This window comes from Anopheles stephensi, chromosome 3, assembly GCF_013141755.1.
Source record: "Anopheles stephensi strain Indian chromosome 3, UCI_ANSTEP_V1.0, whole genome shotgun sequence".
Lineage (NCBI taxonomy): Eukaryota > Metazoa > Arthropoda > Insecta > Diptera > Culicidae > Anopheles > Anopheles stephensi.
Window position 1 is genome coordinate 49,557,468 of NC_050203.1, and position 20,080 is coordinate 49,577,547.

General features: G+C 45.5%; 1 protein-coding gene across 1 annotated transcript in view; it reads right to left on the reverse strand.

Moving 5' to 3' along the window:
• Positions 1-712: 712 nt before the first annotated feature.
• The window catches only part of LOC118509086 (zinc finger protein 8), an 80,157-nt gene continuing 60,789 nt past the window's right edge, over positions 713-20,080 (reverse strand). Inside the window, exon 2 of the mRNA XM_036049218.1 lies at positions 713-10,423. Within this exon, the coding sequence (XP_035905111.1) occupies positions 8,585-10,423 (1,839 nt within the window). The 3' untranslated portion in view covers positions 713-8,584. The remainder of the gene's footprint in view (positions 10,424-20,080) is intronic.

Here is a 20,080-nt window from a genome sequence, read left to right on the forward strand (position 1 = left end):
GAGGAGTAAACTTTTCGTGGCACATGTTGAAGCATACTTGTGGTTTTGTTTGTGTTTGCATAATTGCGTAGCAGCAAGAATTCTTAAAATAGCATTGTAATTTCTTTACTGTATTGCTTTACTTGTATTGCTTGTTCGAGTTTGTAATGTAAGGTAATAATTTTTAATTTTTAATAACTACACGACGTTTTTTATAACTTTCTGAAACCCGATTTTAAAGTCTTTGGTAAAGTAGTGTTGCACGGGTTTTGCTATTTTGTTGTGTTGTTTTGAAGAGTAAGGCACTTTATAATCATTTCATTTTATGTTCATTATGATGATCCTTTACACAACAATGTTTAGTGTATGGGACCTTCCACATTACCAATTTCCTAAGTGGGGGAATAAGTTATATCGCGAAGTAAATTGGAGTTTGCTAACAATTTGATCAGCATGTTTTATCACAATGGTGTAACAATTTCACTCTGCACTTTGTTCTACGTTTAGACAAACTTAGCTCATCCATTCGATGGAGAAACCGATTCGTTCCTAAAAGAGCTTTAATAAGCAACATAATAAGTAGTAAAGCCATAAAGTAGAATAAAAACCAAACGAACGAAACAATCCGAGCGAATGATACGAAGCGAAATATAACTCACAACACAAACGAAAGAGGAACAGGTTAATGCATACAATATAAACATATAATAAAGAAAAATAACATAAGCAAACATTTTCTGACAAAAAAACCATTTATTTCATTCGACAAAATCAAGACAAATAAAAAACATAATTTTCTAAAAATTTTGTACTGCAGCATAACGAAAATCATTGTCTTTTAAACGGTCGCTTCCACACGTAGAGTCGTCGTCCTTTGCCTCACTCTTTGCTCGCTTCACTGCCTACGTTAACTGCTTACGTCCTATCGCTTAACGCTTCCTAGCTGAGAAATCATCCGCTTACCTAACGCACGTCAGTAATAGTAGTAGTTCGCATAAACTTCAACTTAATAATAAATAAGTAAAGAGCGTAAAACTTAAACCGACACAATTAAACCTCCTTCAACGACGACGTGCTCCTTATCCTACGGGGAGGGGGCAAGAATTTACAGCATCATTTACGCAATCGTGTTATAAATTAATAAGTGTGTTGTTTTTTGTGTAAATTGGCTTCCTTCCGCTTTCGCTACATACAGTGATAATATTTTATTGCCTCATTTCTTTGTAATTGAGGCAGTACACGCCTTGAAATCCACCGAGCATCCATTCCTATGCATTTTCACAACAAATTTTCTTCACCGTTTCGTTTTGCTTTCATCGGTGACGGTCTTTTGAAACGAACGCCCATTTTTTGACTAAAAAAACGCAAACTTTAACAAAACAAACAGGCAACGTGGTTTTAACTGTGGTGCTTGGGCAACGATTTTTAAGCCCTCAACAACAACGTACAACTGTGTGTGTTTCTTTTGTGCTATACTGGACGCAAATATAGTATCTTCGCTTCGCAGCCTGATCTGCGCGGGGGTTAAATGGCAACCCAAGGAAATTGGGAAGTAACAGTAGGAATAAACAAACGATTTACGATTTAAGACGTAGAATTGCATGCAAAAGGAACGCTCTCTTCAGAGACTTAAGAAGTAAGAACACTTAAAAAACGTAAAGGAAACAAACAAATCAACTCTAGAGAAGAAGAAAAAAACACACACGCACGCACACACTATGTGAGTAGGAGTTGGGCGTTTTGTTGCCTTTGGAACGTCATGTAAATTTGGAACAATACACATACAAGTTAAATAAATAAATAGAGGACATTGAGCTGCAGAACAGCTGCATGCCGTGTCTTATAGAAGGTGAAAATTAGAGGAAAGAAGAACGAGTAGAGTAAGCAATAAATAGATTCGTAAGAGCTAACTAGAAGCTAGATTTTAAAGAACTAGGAAAAAGGGGGTTGATTGAGAAGATTTAGCCAACAAAACAAAGTAATGTTCGAAAGGTTTAAACATAGCCTAATCATACGAGCACGATTGAGAATCGATGAAGCATTTGAATGCACGAGTTGACACAGTATTGATCGGTTGGGCCTTTCGAAGGGTTACGAAACAGCTGCCGTACCGGAATGGAGTTGCAGTTGCATGTACATTTGAAATTGTCGCATGCAACAATGGCTGTGGTGTTTTCCGCGTTTCTCTTTTTGTTTTCCAATTTTCAAATATAAATCTTTAAGGTACGTAACAGGCGTCATAAGTTATGCTAATAATCGAGATTTGCCGTCATATTGCTGTGTGCAACGGTTTGGGGCGTCCCAACGCATCCTCGATCAAGCGAGGCAAGATTCAGTTTCACACGATTCAAACGCACAGCTAAACAGCTAAACAAGTGAAACACAACTTTCTGCGAGTGTCCGCGATCGAGAGCACCGTTCTGTTCTGCCAAGCGTGTAGCGCGCATTTTTTACAGGCACCCTCCTACTATGTACATTGAAATCCGTCCGCCAAGTGGGTAGCAAAATAAGTTAAACTTAATCTAAAGCCTTAAAATGTAGGGAATCCTAACAAACGATACGTTAAAATAAATTACGCATGTACATGTGTACTGCTGTGGAAAATGTTTCGAAACGTTTCGAAACAAATGTGTCATGATGATGTGGCATCATTCGGCGATAAAGGAGATGCAGAGATAAAAGAAAGAAGAAATAGTGTCTAAGCCTAAATGTGTACGAACCAAACGCAGGAAACGCTTAAAACTCACAGTAATAAAATAGCAGCTAGTGTTTCGAACATCGCGCCCTTAAACAGCTAATAAATGCCCTGGTGAGGAGGAGGAGTGATGCACGATCTTGCACTGTTCCTCACTGTATTGTTTTGCTACAGCAGTACGCGTTGTAAGCCAAGCCGGTCCGGTTATCGGTTTGGCGTTATTAAGTTTTCTAATTTTTAGTTTATCTAGCCTTTGTGTGCTCTATTCGCAAATTTCTTACATCTGAGATCTCTTGTTGTTTTTTGTTTCTTCTGTTTTTCATTCGTTCAGGCGTTTGTGAGAGTGTTGGGTTGGCTGTGTGAGTGTGTCTTCCCATCGTGCGTTAGGGGTTGATCATTCATTCACAAAGCTTAGTAAGGATATACCTTCGTTGTCTTTCATGTGGTTTGACTATTGTAAAATTTCTATTTACACGAGCTACTCTCGTCGGATGGCTTGTTTTAAAACGGGTTGTGATACGATTGCTTCGATTTCGTTTCAGCTTGTTATATGCGCAAACATGAATCATCTTTGATGAACTTTTAAAATAACTTTCCTCTTAAAGGATGCATTAGTGTTTACATCCCACTCTTTCGATCTCTCGCTCTTGTGTCAGCACAGTCTACCACTGTGTTTTTTTTTTCTAGGAGTTGTACGAGTTCTGCACCGTGGAGGTTTCTTCATCTAGCATCTCTTGTGTTTTAAATTTCCTTTTCACTAGCTGTAAATTTGGCACATTTATAGTTAGAATCGTTCACGATTGTGTTGCACCGTTTGTGTTTTTTGTTGTTGTGTATTCTTCGTCATGGAGAGAATGGCTGTAGGTGTCGGCAAAAATTCAATTTGTGCTGCTGTAAAAGTGTTCCCAGTGCTACACAGTTCACGATCATCCTGGCTATCTAACAGCAGCAAACTCAACGGGAGGTTCGTGGAGTCGGAGAGAGAGATTGGCGCGAAAGGGAAGCGTGTTTTGCACCATGGCTTCATGATGAATTGAAAAGTTTCGTGAGGGAATAATAGCATACGTTGAGCGAAAGTTGTACACTTTGGATGCATGCCAAGCGCATGAGAACGAACGGCTTCCGGTCTTTGGTTCGGCTAGAATCGAGCTGCTTAAAGGTTTGCCTAGCACTGATTTTTCGAAGCACTTTTCTTCGATTCTTAAAGTGTCTTTTTGGCGAACTATCCTCCAAAAGAAAAGCGTTCGGTGCTCCATTAACCGATCAACTATCGATGCGTATCGACGTCAACTATCGTGATTGACCCCATGATGTGTTGGGACTGTGAGCGGACTCATGGTGAATTTCGCTTCCTTTAGCCCCCGCCGTCACGCAGGAAATAGCGCCTATGCGCTAACGACGGGACGGGAATCAGCAGCAGTACGAACCTGCCCCTGCTGATCATGTTTCCCAGACCCTAGACGCTAAGAAGTACGCATCCGGCCGGCATGTCGAGCCGATGTGTCAGAAGTGGCGCAACCGGTCAAGTGGTGGTTCCTCATCGAAGGTTGGGCAATAAATCATTCGCACCGAGCAGGCCGTGGGAGACAGCTGAAATGTAAACACGATCGGCGCAATTCCTTCGCGCTGGCTACCTTTTCGTAACCAGGTATCCAGCGTTCCGGGGAATCGTTCTTTGCTTCGTCATCTTCAGATGGCAAAGTGGGACCAGAAGTGGTCGCCGAGAAACTAGACCAATTCCAAAACGCCAAACGGACCCACCTGAATCATGTTCCGCGAGGCGCGCGAGAGAGAGAGTATCGATGTTACTCCGAGTCCCCGAAGCGATACCATTCCAAGGCGACGCATGCAGAAACCGAACGGTCTAGCGTTGTGCATAAATAGTACTTTGGCCTCGGGCAGCTAGATGTCAGCCGGCAGACGAAAACACCGGTGCCGTGGTTCCACGCAACGAATCAACGGGAACATAATCAGTCGATTATCGGCCGAGCGTATCATTAGCGATCTGCGGTCTGGACGAACAGGCTCCCAACAGTAACCGGAAATGGGTTATAAAATGGATGATCAGCGCTGGCTAAATGGTGGGGCGGGCTTCTAAAGCAGATTGGTAAATAATTGGCGCATTGGCTTCTGCAGCTGGGGCACCGGGAATCGTCACACAGCTAGATCCTTTTAGATGTGACATACACACACACACACTCCCATACCGACACGATATGCCGGTTTTCCGACATTTTCAGATGAAAGGAAAAACCTGGCATGCCAGCGCGTCCATTAAAAAAGTGCTGACACGTTGACACATCGTCTCGGAGGGGGAAAAACTGGGCGCTCAATTATGCTTTGTCGTTGCAAACGCTGCGTTGAAAAGGCTTTCGAAAAGCATCGCGCAGCAGAGAGCCAAACACAAGCACTTTCGGTGATACGGGGGCCATTCGCTGCTGGTAAACGCACCCCAGGATCTCGAGCGCTGCGGACAAAAGCGTACAATAAACGGTTTAGTGCGCTCGGCGGTCGCAAATCATTCCCCAAAACAATCACGAACCTCCCCAATCTTGAACCATCCTAAGCGCTCCTGGATGGGGCGACGCCAAAAATGCAATTTCCTTACCGGCATCCGGCTAGCTTTCTGAACGCGAACGCATAGGAAACGCTGTCCTGGCAACGGCCCAGCACTTGTCGTCCCGGCGTTGCCGTTGGACTGGACGGCGCATCGTTGGCAACCGTTCGAAAGCCCGAATCCCGAAGTAATTACGGGAAAAAGTTAGAACATTTATTCACCTCCACATGGAACCGTACCGGGCGCGTGGACTCCTCGTTCTGACCAGCTTCCTTTTGTGTTTCCTTCCATCAAATGTGCACCGAGGGAATAAAAGCATGCTGACTTTTAACGAAACACACATACACACACACACTCATACATAGGACGAACTGAGCGCGACGTTTGGGGCCAAAAAAGGTTGCCACACTATCACAAAAGTCAGATCTGGCGAGTTTCGCGGATCATGTTCGACCTCACCAGCCACTGGCCCTGGTGATGCAGGAGCAACCGATGTGCACTGTGCGAATGGGCAGAATCGCTGATCGCCGTACTTCCGGGACGATGGGACCCGGACAAAAACTCTGGCCCGTCACCCCTGGAGGTTGGCGTCGTCATAATGCACTTTGGTACGTTGGACCCGGGGACCTCCAGACCGAGAGTCATATCTCCCGCTCACTGGCTGTAAGCTTTTTGCGTGGCAAGTCATAATTCACTCGCTTTTTGTGACCAAGTCCAAGCATCGGTTGGGTCGCTTGCAGCAAAAGGGAGGGGGGGGGGGGGTTTAGTTTCATTCATACCGGGGTCGCTGCTCGTCTCTGACCGGCCTACAGACACATCCTTTCAGTGAGCATATCCTTTCGCTTGCTGCAAAAGTTTCCTTTCAACAGGCAGTGCGGTGCGAGAGCGTGTGTGTCCTTTACACTTTTTCCCTTGATAGTTGAGCCTTACTGGTTTAACTGTCCACCCTCAACCGGGCGTGAAATCTGTGGTGGTGGTGGAGTAGATTAGGGGAGGGAAACTAAAGTAAAAGGATAATGCATAGCGTTCCTGTATGCTGTATCACATTACGGTGGCAGCCAGTGTGTACATGCCACGTTGCATGCCTGTGCCGCCATCCGTTCGTGTTTGCTTTCAATACTGTTGGGGCGGTGATGGTGGTGGCGAACCATTATTTAGAGCACTCACACACACACACACACACACACACACATGCTGGAAAAGCAAAAAAAAGGGAGGGGAAATGAAATTGTTTCACCCTGCCTCATCGGGATGGGCATAACCTCACGCCAAATTTATACTGCAACCGGGTTGGGTGGTGCAATGCAGATTGCGGCTGTTAGTAGTTAGCTGCACTATATCTTTCTTGCTCTCTCTCTCTCTCTCTCTCTCTCTCTCTCTCTCTCTCTCTCTTTCTCCAGCACACACACTCACTCACGCAAATACACATACATGCATTTGCTATTGGCCGTGGCAAACCTTAACTTGCAGCGGGTCTGGTTACGTCGTGTGGTTAAGGTGGGTTGTCTCCCATTTTCCATCGAAGCCGACCTTGAGGGATTACAAGTTTTGATGGCGAATCCTTCCAACAAACACTCTACGGAGATCGGATATTGAGATTGTATTTCCATTCTGGGAACGGTGAGCCACGTTAAAGGAAAACACATTTCTGAGCATTCCGTTCGTGTTGCATGATCCACCTACATTCAAACGACCTCATTAGCGGGCACGATTGCTTGCCAGGCCCATCATACCAGTAACTTGCAACCGACAAACTTGTCCGGGATTGCTGTGTTCGCGTGGGCCTACTTCCTGGCGCTTTGAATGAAAACTTCCCGCCATTCTTGGTGAAAACTCGGTACTAATTATGTCCATTAGGTCGACAATTCCGTCCGGCTGTGGTGGGCCGGATGGGCACGGACGGTGAATGTTTTTCTTCCGTATTGTTTTGCGGGTGGAAAATGAAAATTGCAACCGGACGTAGGCACGAAGGTCGTCGCCGTTTGAAAGAAAAACAACAGGGCGGACCGAAAAGCGGAAATCCATATTGCAGTACTGGTACTGGAAGAATTTGCGCTTAAGAAATTGCACGAGCACGGCGATAAGACGCTAGCATGGGCGGACACACTGCCTGCCGGGTTTAATATTCAATTTGCATGATTGAAAATTTAAATTAAGATCATGCGGTAGTTTTGAAGTCCAATTTTACCATGTCTGCAGAAAGCGCGGCCATAATGACCTTAAAAAAGGGTGAAACAGACTTTACTGAAGGAACACTAAGGTAGGTGAGGGATGACGATAGGGGTAGGTGTAGTTGCTGCTGTTAAAACGCCCCAGTGGGTGACCATTATTCGGTTCTAATGTCTACCTTTTGCGCTATGTCTGTGTGTGGGGGGGTAAGGCATGGTCCCATATATCCATCGACACTATCAAGGCGGTGCAGTGTTTGTACGTCTATGTCGGTTACTTGGGTAAAGAGCTAATACTCGCTTAATTTTGCAGCACATCGAAAGATCCTTCACATTGTCCTTTCTTTTACAACCGGTGCAGACAGCTGTCAGCGATCATCCTTTCTGTGCACGTGAACTTCATTACTGTGGGAATACATTTCCGTTCTAAATGGACTACTTGTGTGGTGTTGGAGTTACCTATTCAACTCGGCTACGTCTACAGGCTTCTATGTAGTTCCCATATTGAATAAGGCACACGGGTTGTCATGCTTTCTTAAGGCGTACAGTTTGTTCGTTTCATTGCTCTATGTCTTGTTCGGTGTGCTGTTGCACAGTCATTGGATTTTGAAGTATCTTTGACGAGAAAGTTATTTCTGGTTCTTTTGTTTTTGATTCAACACTAACTAATGAACGAAACCGGATGAAACCTCTCTTGACTAAACTACCTTTCGTTGTGACCTTTCCAAGGAATGATGCTCCGCAAAGAGCGTGATGAAATCATATTGAGCCGTAGTTTGAAATCTCTACATTCTAGACTAGCACACACAAACGCGCACGCACTCGTACTATATTTACTCATAACGAACGATTCTTAAGGAAGGAATGATGACCCACGTTTGGGGTGATAAAAACGATGCAAGAGATGTAACAGAACCGTAACTGCTGATCTACTGTTCCAGGCTTTGGAGACAATCAGTCACAACCATTGAGAATCTAACAACATCTTAAAATTGCCTAAGCGTGGCATCTGCCGCTGTAGCTAAGCATCCCTGATGTTGATAAGATCAACACCAACACAAACATTGTAAGCGAACGATATTATGAAATCATGATCTGCACACACATTCACGAGGAACTACCGTCTACCGTTGGAACTACACCACCAAGTCACTCAAGGTGAGCCTTGAAGATTCGCCTGCAACCTCACGATTCAGTCTTTGCTTGTAGAACGAAGCCACCGCCGACGCCTCCGAACCCGGCCTCTTGCTTGATGGCGCGGCCAGTGCCCAGACCCACCAACGGTAGCAGAATTGGTTTCTGATCCATCGACGGGCTAGTGCTGCCGCCACTCGAGCCTCCTCCATTGCTACCGCCGCGTTGCGATTCGTAGCGTGTGTGGGTACGCATATGGCGGGTGATCATGTCACGACGACAAGCGGCGTACGGGCATTGTGGACACTTGTAAGGTTTTTCGCCGGTGTGCGTTCGCTGATGCGTTGATAGATGATCGGAGCGGGAAAAAATCTGGCCACACACCTTACAGGAGTACGGTTTGACGCCCGTATGCAGACGCATATGACGTGTCAGCATATCCGAACGAGCGAACGAACGCTGGCAAACCTCGCACATGTAGGATTTGGTGATGTCGGTCGCACCGGTACGACTCTTGTGCCGCGAAGCCATATGCTTCGCTAACCGATCTTGGAGCGAAAATAGCTGACCACACACGGGACACATGTAGGCGACGTCCGAGCCAGGTGGCATCTCCTCCACAACGGGCGAAACGTTCAAATTGAAGCCAGCCGGTGCGTGGCCGTTGAGTTGCTCGAAAGCGGGCGACCGTCGTATGTCCGGAAGATCTTCCCGTTTCACGACCAGCTTCGAGGGACCGATCGGAGCCGGCGTCAAAGGTGAGTCCGGTGGGGGGCTGTCGGCCAGGCTTGGCTCTTTCTTGATCACAGGGGAGACGAACAGACTAGACGATTCGAGCAGTGATGACGACTTCATCGACAAATCAAGCGGCTGTTCCTGCGGGTCATGGTGACCGCTGCTGCTACTGGCGTTACTGCTGCGGCTGCTGGTCGTTGGAGGACGCTGCGATGCTCGCCCTGAATGGCTGGATTTCTTTTTCTTGGGAGGTTTTGCTAAAGGCTGCTGCTGCTGCTGCTGCTGCTGCTGATCTTGTTGCTGGAGTTGCTGGAGCTGCAGAAATGAATTGGAATGGTTGCGCTGACGGGCAAACTCCTGGTAGAGCAGCTTGGTCGGTTCGGGGAGATAGTTGAAGAAGGCGAGCGGGTTGAAGTACTCGAGCTGCTTGTACAGGTACTGCTGGCCTTCGTGCTTGATCTGTGATGGTTGCAACGGTGCCATCGGTTGCTGTGGAGACTCTAGCTTGGTTTGGCGAGAAAATTGCGAGGGTGATGGCAGCTGTTGGTCCTGAGGTAGTGCTTGCTGCTGGTGAGCCGTCCTCTGCTGAAGCGGATTATTCTCATCCACTTCGCTTAACCGCAGCGGGCTAATGCTGATGCGAGGACTGGCGGAATAAGGGAACACATCTTCGGCAGAGTCTTCGGCACTGGAGCGCGAGTCGGTACACTTGATCTTGAAATTTTGCGCCTCTCCGACGTTGTTATTGTTGTGATTCACCACCGTACCGCTACCGTTGTGCAGCTTGTCCAACACTGCCGACAGTCGTTTCCGCTTGTGTTTCTTCTGCTCCGAACGGAACAGGTTGTTGTTGGCTGCGGCCGGCAGATTGTTGTTGTTTTCATGCCCATCGTCTGAGGCTGGACGGGAGCGAGGGAGCGCAATCTGCTCCTCGCTCGATTGCTCCTGGAGCTGCTGTTGGTGTGGCTGCTCCTGCTGCTGCTGGTGCTGCTGGTGTTGCTGTTCCAGGGCAGCGGCCGCCTGGTACAGGTAATACGCGTGCGGACGACCCGTTTGGATGTGCCCCATTGGGTCATAACCGCCATCCGCCATAGTCATTAGGTCTGTCGTTCTGTGATAGTTCCGGTGGATCAAGAAAATATCAAGGGCATCGATCTGCAACGAAAATGAGAGAAAAAGGCTAGGGATTAGTTAGCACGCCCGGCAATGTGTGACAGTTCGTAGGAAGCCATCGATAAATGGTCGCTGAGCGATCATCATTATCGGCCGATTAAATCGAACATTCTCATTAGCCTGATTGTTTCGACTGCTCGTTGCCGACGACCGGTGCGGGGCACATCTAAATGCAGGACAAATTAAGGGCTCGTAAAACGAAATCTCAAATTGAACCTGTGTCGGGATGATCAGTCATCATCAGGAAAGCTTGAAGAAGAAATGGATTTGATTTTATGAAACAAAAAGTTTGAAAAAATCAGAAAATCCTCAATGATTGAAAGAGCGTCGAACGCAACGGGCTATTATCGGACACCTTACACCAAACGATACCGCCCGATGTCCGATGCGGAGGGAAGCATCGGATCTGGTTTCAAATATTTTCGATACGAGTTTTAGTGTCCATCGGAATCTACGTCGGGGTGGTAAATTAGAGAATTAGGCCAATATTTTAATTGTGGGAATTTAAATAATTAAGTTATTCTACCCGCTAGCCCAGCCGTGTCCCTGCCAGCAGGTGGTAGCTACAGGTTTTTGAGCGTTCGTTAAACTGGATGAAGGCAGACAAGCAGTGTGGTCGTGCGCTTCAATCACCGACAGCTCGAGACGCTGGGAGCATCGTTTTTAATTGTGGTGCAAAGAGAAACGAGATTTCGGCAGGCCGATCGGAAACGGTGCTGATAGGGATGGTGGAAAATAGAGGATGTATGATAAAAATCGAATATTCGAACGGACGGAATTAAAACCGGTTAATGAGGTGAGAAAAGTATGACTGCTCCTTATTCCACACAGTGTTGATCAGATTTAGAATTAGTTAAGGTCAGTTATGGTTGATATGTTCATTGCACCTAACTATCAAGAACTGCATGGGAATACTGTTTTAGTGAGCATCCAATAAAACAGAATTAGAATATGAAGAACGTTTATGACAGATTTATCTAAACTGAAATTGAAGACTCGATTTCGTTGTTTTTCAGCATTTGTTTTTATGTGATCAAACGTGGCGTTTTACATCAAATCATACAAATACAGAGAACATATACAGTAAAACAAACATCGGCCACATACATCTTGTCACAAGTCACGTTTCACAAATTTGCACCCACATCGTGCAAACAACGATGGTGCTGAGGGAGTCAAATAAATTCTCCAAACGCAAATATACATGATCTTACGTAGCAGGTTTGTCTAAATGATACTTAAATGGTTCCTTCGCCACCACTTCCCATTTGCCACAGTTCAAGAGCATGGTGCTTACATTTTCAATCAGCTCACTTAAAAGGGGCACTTTAGCTTCGGCTTCCACTCATTGGCAAATTGTTTCCCATCGATACATCAAACACCACAAAGCAAATCTCTTTTGCTTCATAGAAAAATGACAAAGAAAAAGAAACTTTGCTGATTTGTAGGTATATCCATCTCAGTTCTTTTGCTTTTTTTTCATTGGGAAGGTTGTTCCGATAGAACTTTTATGAGTAAAAAACATAAGCTAGCTGTTGGATTTAGTTATGAAATTGTTTAAAGCAAACTGTAAGCAGCTTTGTCATGTGGATATGCTTGCGTTCCACCGTTACTACACTTGACTCTGCGTGCCTCCTGCTGACGGTTATGACCCGAGGCTCACCATTACCGTTTTAAGAAGGTGAAATGGCCTTTGATCCGCTTCTTCACCACGGTGCTTAGCACACAACGATAATTTAGGCGCCATCGACTGCAAATTGGCTCTCACAACTGATGGCCGGTCCTGAGCATAAATGCATTCTTCTTCCTACCATCAAATCGCATCAAATTGTTGTTCCTGTTAAGTGTATCTTGTACGCTGCAAGGTTTCCTAATTATGGTTGATCATTTTTCGACAACACGAATCGAATTCTTCCTTTCGCGCGTTGAGCGTAATGACTTGGCGGATTCTTAGACCGATGCACTGGAGTACCTTTCACCTTCGCGGTACTGTGAGTATACATATCCATGTGTGAAAATCATCCACCCAAAAAGGGGATGAATAAGCGATAAGACGAAAACAAAGACGTTGAACATGCAACAACTGAACTTTTTTCGACAGCTGTTGGTCTGCAACGCAACGACTAAACATTGAGCGAACCCTGAGCGAAGGAGAGCGAGCGGGATCGAAAATTGATGGCGAAGGCCGTAGGGCTCCATCATCTTCTCCTTCTTGTTCGGTGGCATAATTTCTTCCCTTCATCATTTCTTTCTCGCTTTGCTCGCCGGTGTGGGAGGCAGACAAACGCCGCGCTGGCAGAGTACATGATAGGGAATGAGGTGTGTTGCCTACATTATGTTGGCACTGTTAAGCCCATAAGCCAACCCCTGGTCCAGACCGGAGCTACAGCAAGGTCTCCAAAAATAATAATAACAAGCACGCAACTGTGGAAGGGAAGGAAAATTGAACATACAAATTCGTAGCTGTCGATGCTGGCATTGATAAAGTGGGCAAAACCACTTCGAACGCATTGTCTCCGTTGGCGGCTCGATGGCTTTCGCGAGCTGCACTGGCCGCCAGGCTAGTCCGCGAACGACAGGTTGATGTACCGCAGCCGAGCCGCGGGCGGACGGCCTGAGCGAGGTTGCGGAGACCTGGCTGGAATCATCTGAACCGCTAGAGATAATTACACGTTCATACGCAGCGCAGGTCGTAATGGCCGACAGCAACATCTCAAGGAAGATGCGGACGGCTCCCCAACAAAAACGACACAGCCTCGGTCTGCCACTCCCACCTCCCATCCCTCTCAACTGAGCGGTAGGCATTATAATGGTTTTTGATAAACGATGCGATGGTCCGTGCAAAAGCGAAATGAGTGCCGGGGAAAACAGGAGGTACAGAGAGTAGCCGAACATTCACATTCTTGGTCCCAATCACCGCGGAACGTCTCATTTTTTGGAAGTTTCGCTGGGTTCGCTTCGACAGCAAATCACTTTACCGACTCTTGATCGAACTCTGACTGCGTGACCATACAGTATTCCAAATTTGAGCCGATTCTGCACGTTGGTTGGTTCGGTCTGCCCAGTCTCCGAGATTGTAATTTTCTCCCCTGGTACGCTTGGTGACGATGATGTATGCTGATGCTTTTTTGTCGTCACAACAGAAGCAACGGGTCGAAGCATCACTATACGGACCTGATGAAGGTGCATGTGCAGCGATCTTTATTGTGTGTCTCCCGGCAAGTAGCCCAGAATGAATAATGACTGCGGAGGGTAGCGATTTTGAGCGATTGGAACAAAAGAGGACGAAAAGAAGGTACAGCAGAAGTGAAGGTTGCCACTGGTTGATGATACGAAAGGATTAGCTGCTGCTGTTTGATCGTAGTACCTGTCAATGCGGTACTTTATTTTAGGATTTATTGAAGAGATTTAGATTGATATTAGGAAATGCGCAGAGTGATAGAAGGTTAGATAACAATTCAGTCAGTACATGATGAGCTTACGGAAAAAATGAACTCTGATGTTGAAAACTGAAGTAAAAAGTTAAAAAAATTATTAAAAATATTATCCAATATTGTAAATTAATATTATCCAATTTTTCTATGTTTTCTGGTGACTTTTGAACAGCGTTGCAATACATTGAAGACAAGAACAGACATTTGAAAGATAATGTTGGTCTGTAAGGATAACAATGTTGGCCGAAATATGTGTACACATTTGCATTTGTCACCCTGCCAAATGGCAGAGCAAGAAATTTCATTGAAAAGAAATGCAACAAAACATAACAAGTAAACATTGAACCGAAATATAAAATATATCAAACTTGAAGCACAATTCCGGAGGCGTTCAGCAGGAAAGAGTACGATTGTATGAAAAATAAAATAGCCAGCAGGGACAATGTGCGACAGAGCGTGGCGTTGGCGAAAAAGAAAATACATAGTCATGAAAAAACTAGCATTGTGTTGAGATAGTGTAGAAGTTTAAGAAAAAATAGTTAAATGCGACCACGGTGGCGTTAGAGCATGTTCGATTTGTGGAACAAAGAGCTAAATAGCAAACACTGGTCATGCTCTTTAAAACTTTAAAGGCACTGAAATCGTAGACTGGCCAAAATGCTTAAAGCTGCTTGTGAGTATTGCGCTGAGACAAAGGAAAGAAACTGGTTCATCTCTTTGCTCCAAACCGGAAACACAGGAAGTGGATAGAATGGTAAGAAGATCATGGAAGTTTTCATTACAGGAAATAAAAATTAAACAAAAAAATCCAGACAGTGAATTCCTTAACATAGATAGCTAAACCTTAATACGGTAGCAGCAAACTAGTATAAAAACTATAGACGGAGGATTGTAAATGTTAAAGAAAAAGTCACAAGGACGAAAGAACCTGGGTCACTGTTGGATGCTGCGAATAAACCGAGCCAGCTCGACTGTAGCAATACTTCAAAGCCGAAAGCGAAAAAGTAACTGGATACCCAAAAGGGGTGTAGTCTCGATTTATCATTCCCGGGGGACCATTTGCATTTTGATTTATACTGTCCCGTGGCATGGCTTCGGGTGTGTGTATGTGAAACTCGGTTCTGAAGCTTCAGCCGGATAATGGAGGGTAGAAAAATTAAGTTATACTTTTTGCCCTTTGGTTATTAGTGAGACATTTGCTGGTTTTTTCGTTGCTACTAAAATTGAAGTCAATTTTTTTCGCCGAACTGAAGAATTACTAAAGCTAGCTCTTTAGCAAAGAAATTGACGTATTTGGAGTCATCCAAGGCTCTGCCCGTGCTTATGCGAGGGCCTCCAAAGTCCAAAGTTGAGGAGACAGAAATTAATTGATCTCATTTATATGTTTATCGTGGGTAAGGGAACACTTATATTTTGAGACAGTTTTTTCTTCCTACGGTTTGTTTGTAGCTATCGAATAAATAAACACAATCGCCATCTTCATCATCACAATCGGAGTCGCAGCCGTGGGCGACCATGCGCCTCCATTTAATGACATTCATTCCAGCATGTCCAACGAAAGGGCGACCAGGCAGAAACGAAATGTGAACCGTTGGGTAAATGAGCTCGGACAGCACAACTTCCAGCGAACTTCAACTCGTCAAGCAGGTTACACGGGCCGGAGGAACTAAGTGGCAAGCAGGATAATACTGTTGACAGGCAAGTTGAATGTTAAGGACGATATATTTTTAATTTTATTGCTTTCGTTTTCGCTAGGCTAGTTTTTGGCACGGACCGATCCGGTCCGTTGGCTGTGGCGGATCCAACAACAAGATAATCAGCGGCTCGACGCAGCCAAAGGATTGGTGGAAAAGACTGGCCAGCAGTAAGCATTCCGACCCAATCCGTTCCCAAAAAGAGTGCAGTCCATTCAGCCGAGGCGTGGACAACGGCGTTTGGCACCGAATGTTCTCAACGCGTCCTCAAAAAACTTTCTCTCTGCCGACACTTTAAGCGCACGCCTGTCTCAAAGCCTGTCATTCTCGGCGACATGGTCGGGTATGATTTATGGGCAAGCTTTTTAACGTTCTTACTGCGTACAGACGATTTTCCATTCTAATGAACACGATCATGGTGGGTCTAGATTTTGATGTTGGTTGTTTTGCTTTTTGATTTGCAGAAAAATTAATTTGCTGATGCTACATGGTGCAAAGATAGGTTGGTTTAATTAATAAACGCCAGCGCAAACCTTCGCGAAGATTGGATTCTTCTTGACCAGTGTGGTGAATTGAATTGTGGACTAGTTTTATATCATTTGAATGTACAAAAAAAAGCGAAAACTAAATCTATAAAAACTTAAGATATTTTTCAAGTGCCGTAATCATAATAGGGAGATTGCAGTATCCCCAGTCTGCAAAAGATTTGCCTCATAACGTCCTAAAGAGCATCATAAACTGCTCCCGTAATAACGGAATAACGGGGCGTAAATTATTCATCGATTGATTCGTTATCGATATAAAATTTGCAACGTAATCGTAAAATTTATTGAAAATAAATTCACCGCCATCGGTTCGCCGTGCCGCCCGTGGTGTGGAGCATATGTTGATATGCGGTTTTGAATGCAGCAACGACTGTGATCGTTGTCGTAAAATCACGTTTCGTTCGTCGTCCACAGGCTGGGCACAGATGGGGACGCGGCTGTCGATTTTTCTCGTTTGCTTTCGCGCGCAGGATTTGATTCTTTATTACTTAACAACGAGCGCAAATACAAGTGGCAATCTGCCGGTTCGATAGCGTATACATATTGCAAGGATATAAAAGGTGGTCGTGCGACCGGTTGGGCGCTCTCGGAATCTCTTCATCATGCTACTCCTACTTCTGCCGAACCCGTTGGTGAAAATAACGCTTGAATCGCGGAATTCATTCAGCTACCGTCTTGGAGTGTGAGGAAAACGGACGCGAAAATTGCAGCAGCGCAATGCAGACAATATGATATCAATAAGAGAAGATGGTTCTGCTTGTCGAAGGGACTACACAAAGCAGAGACGCAGGGGAAGTTGGGATCTCCTTCCATCACACCCGTACGCGCTTCTTTCGCATGGTGGCTGTGGTGGTGGAGTACAATGAAAGAAACAAAAAAAAGTGACTGGCCCTTACATGATGTACTGTGGCCGCCCTGCAGTGCCACGAACCAGTGCAAAAGGATGTCGCTCCTGGATGTGTGTGTGTGTGTGTGTGTGTGTGTGTGTGTGGCTCCTTTCTCAAGGCCTCCAACAAAAAAGACAGCTACGGCACGACACGCTCGTAGTCTTTGCGAAAGGGCTCCGCATTCGTCGCAGTTCTCAGCGCCGAAAGATAAAAGCATGAAACATAAAACAATAAATAAAAATATTTGCTTCTTGTCACCTCTTGCGCCCATGGTCCAACCGCTGTACGGTCATGCCTTTATGGCTGCTTCCATAGCCCTTCCCTCAGCCATGGTTTTGCATTGTGGGCACTTTATTTTTCAGTTTTCATGCCCGGCTCTGCTGAAAAGTGTGATTTTGTTTTGCTTTGCTTTGCTTTTGCTGCTACTACACGATTGTTGGCCACTTCTTGGCGCTGAAAATCGAGCAGTGTTAAGCACTTGCTGACCTTACGGAGCGATCGGGCCCTGCTATAATCATTACAGTCGAGCTGGAAGGAGGAATTCCCGCATAAGTAGGTGGCTGGCATCGAAATGAGAAATCCGATAAAAATGGGGCGGAGCGCCGGAAGTGGAGCAAGGAGGCGTTGCAACTGATGAGAAATACAAGGACTGAAGTTAAATAAAAAAGAAGTAGAAAAAGAAGAATAATGGAAAAGTAAGGGACGATTCTTTGAAGGTATCGATGATCTTTTGGGAAGGAATCAATACTCGAAAGCACTTATTGAAAGACATCTTGAATTGAAATATTATCAAACAAGCTAGTTTTGAAATGGTAAGACTAAGTAAATGATTTTGCCAATCATTAAACTGAAGAAAATAAAAGGTTAGGAGATTTGGAACATTTGGATATTATGTAGATGGAAATTCATACACAGCGGAGACAGTCAAGAGGACTTTGATTTGAGCTCTAACCTTCTAGCCCGGTGACTGATTGTGAGTGCGACCCTTTGTGTATCGTTCGTTAGCGCCACCAGAGTGTCAGTCAAACTCTAACAAGCTAACATCTGTTCGGTACAAGAGCAGCGGGTGAGATTATTTCATCCGTCTTACCCGTGTGTGTCTTTCCGAGCGCAACGAAACGCACAGGTCGATGAGCCAACCCGAAACGTTACACGGCGCGCTGTTGGCACGTAGATGGGTCTACGAGACGCGTTGGACAAGTATTAAGTACGTTGTACATCGCCTCGGCGAAGTATTTACTGTGCGAGTCTGTTTTGGGTTTGTTTCGATCATTCTAGGATGCTTCAAATGTCAAAAGACTTAATTTCCTTCTACAGCGCAGTAGCTATCTCGAAACTTAATTGATCATCAAGACGTTCTGCATTTCCCGGGTCTTCCCCATCCACTTACCCTTGCGGTAAGGCAAACCGGGCTAGCCGGATGGCGAAAATCTTATCTCCTAATCCCCGAGACGGTAGGAAATGTTCCATTACAGTGTTGAGTAGCGCAAAATAGACCACCACAACGTGCGCAACGTTGATGTGGAGCGTCGGGTCAGGACCTCGCCACCTCCGGTTCGGTGCCGTACGGGAGTCAGCCAAACTTTTCTGGCGGGTTTGGTGCAGAGTACGCATGAAGTCTGTGTGGCGTTCTGCGTGTTCGAAATTAATTAATGACGAGATGAGATTATTCATGTGGCAAGTGCAATTAGTATGCACGCTAGATTCAATTTGCGTTCTCGTCACCCGACCGGCCGGTTTTGGGCGGTGGGGGAGTCCCACATCCTGACAAACACGACAAGTCGCGTCACACTGAAGGTATCTGCGACGAAGAGCATATATGCGTCGAGCAACGTTACCTTTCTGTGTGCGAGTGCGGGATATGTGCGGGAGTAGCAGCGATCTTTGCTGTCGCGATAGTCATCATCGTTTGCAGTGTCGTCGTCTCACAGCAATCGGAGTGACGCAGATTAATTCTGGCAAGCCAATTTCTCACATGTTTCCCACAGGATCTTTGCCTTTTCCCTGGCTAGCTATTCGCCAACCGAGCGGGGTGATCTCCCACAACCGGAGCAGTGTCTAGCTCGCCATAGCAGTGGTACGGTACGGCGAGAAGATCGAATATCAGCAGACGATGAGTCACGATGATTCACGCGCGCCTGATGATCTGCTGCGGCCAACATTGCCTTGTTCGTCACGATCCAATCGTTGTCCATTAGGGGAGGCATTTTAAAGAGAAGGCCAACCGAACGGGTGCGTTGAATTCCGGCGCAGAGCATCTCGACCGCTTTGTCTTGTGTCGCACGGACTGCGTCGGTGGAATTTGCGCGCGCTGCCAATGGACTGTATGTGCCACCGAATTTTGCCACCGGTGCGGTAGCGGTTGCGTACAATAGCATGGAATGATGCAGCTCATTTTGCTCGAGACGATCACTCATGGTAAGTGTGCCGGTCTTTTGTCTTTGCAATCGCAACGGCTATTATTGGCCCTGAGGATTCTCTATTTCTTCGCCAAATGAAGTGTGCAGTGCTTCGAGAAACTTTATACCTAAAAGAGAAATTCATTACAAGTGCCGTACGTTCGGTTGAGCTCAGGAGTTATTTGAAAAGTTAGTAGTTGAAGTGATTTAAATGTGTATGTAGTTTTAAAAAACTGTGTTAAACTAAGTAGCAAATCAGATTATCGTAGGCTTATAACATACACCTTGTTTCAGACCGAAATATGAGCAAAAGAATGTAACAGCTACTATGCAATGGGCAGAAACTGCGGGCGTTGCAAGCTGATACATTACGAATATCCCGAACATGACAGCAGTGCATGCTGCATAAAACGATGCAGCAGACAAAACAAACCACACTTGTAAAGCGGAGCAATATTGCGCGAATGAACGAATGCAAAGGACCTTGTCAAACACAAGCCAAGAAGGGAATTTATAAGCGAAAGAATCAGACAAGAGTCAAACTCCGAAGAGAAAGAACAGCTCAAAGGAGGGAGATAACGAGGAGCACGGAGAAGAAGATGAAGCTGAAAGAGTTAAAACAGGTGCAACCGGCGGCGGTACAAATTATTATAAAACTGCACAGATACTGATGCAGCCAG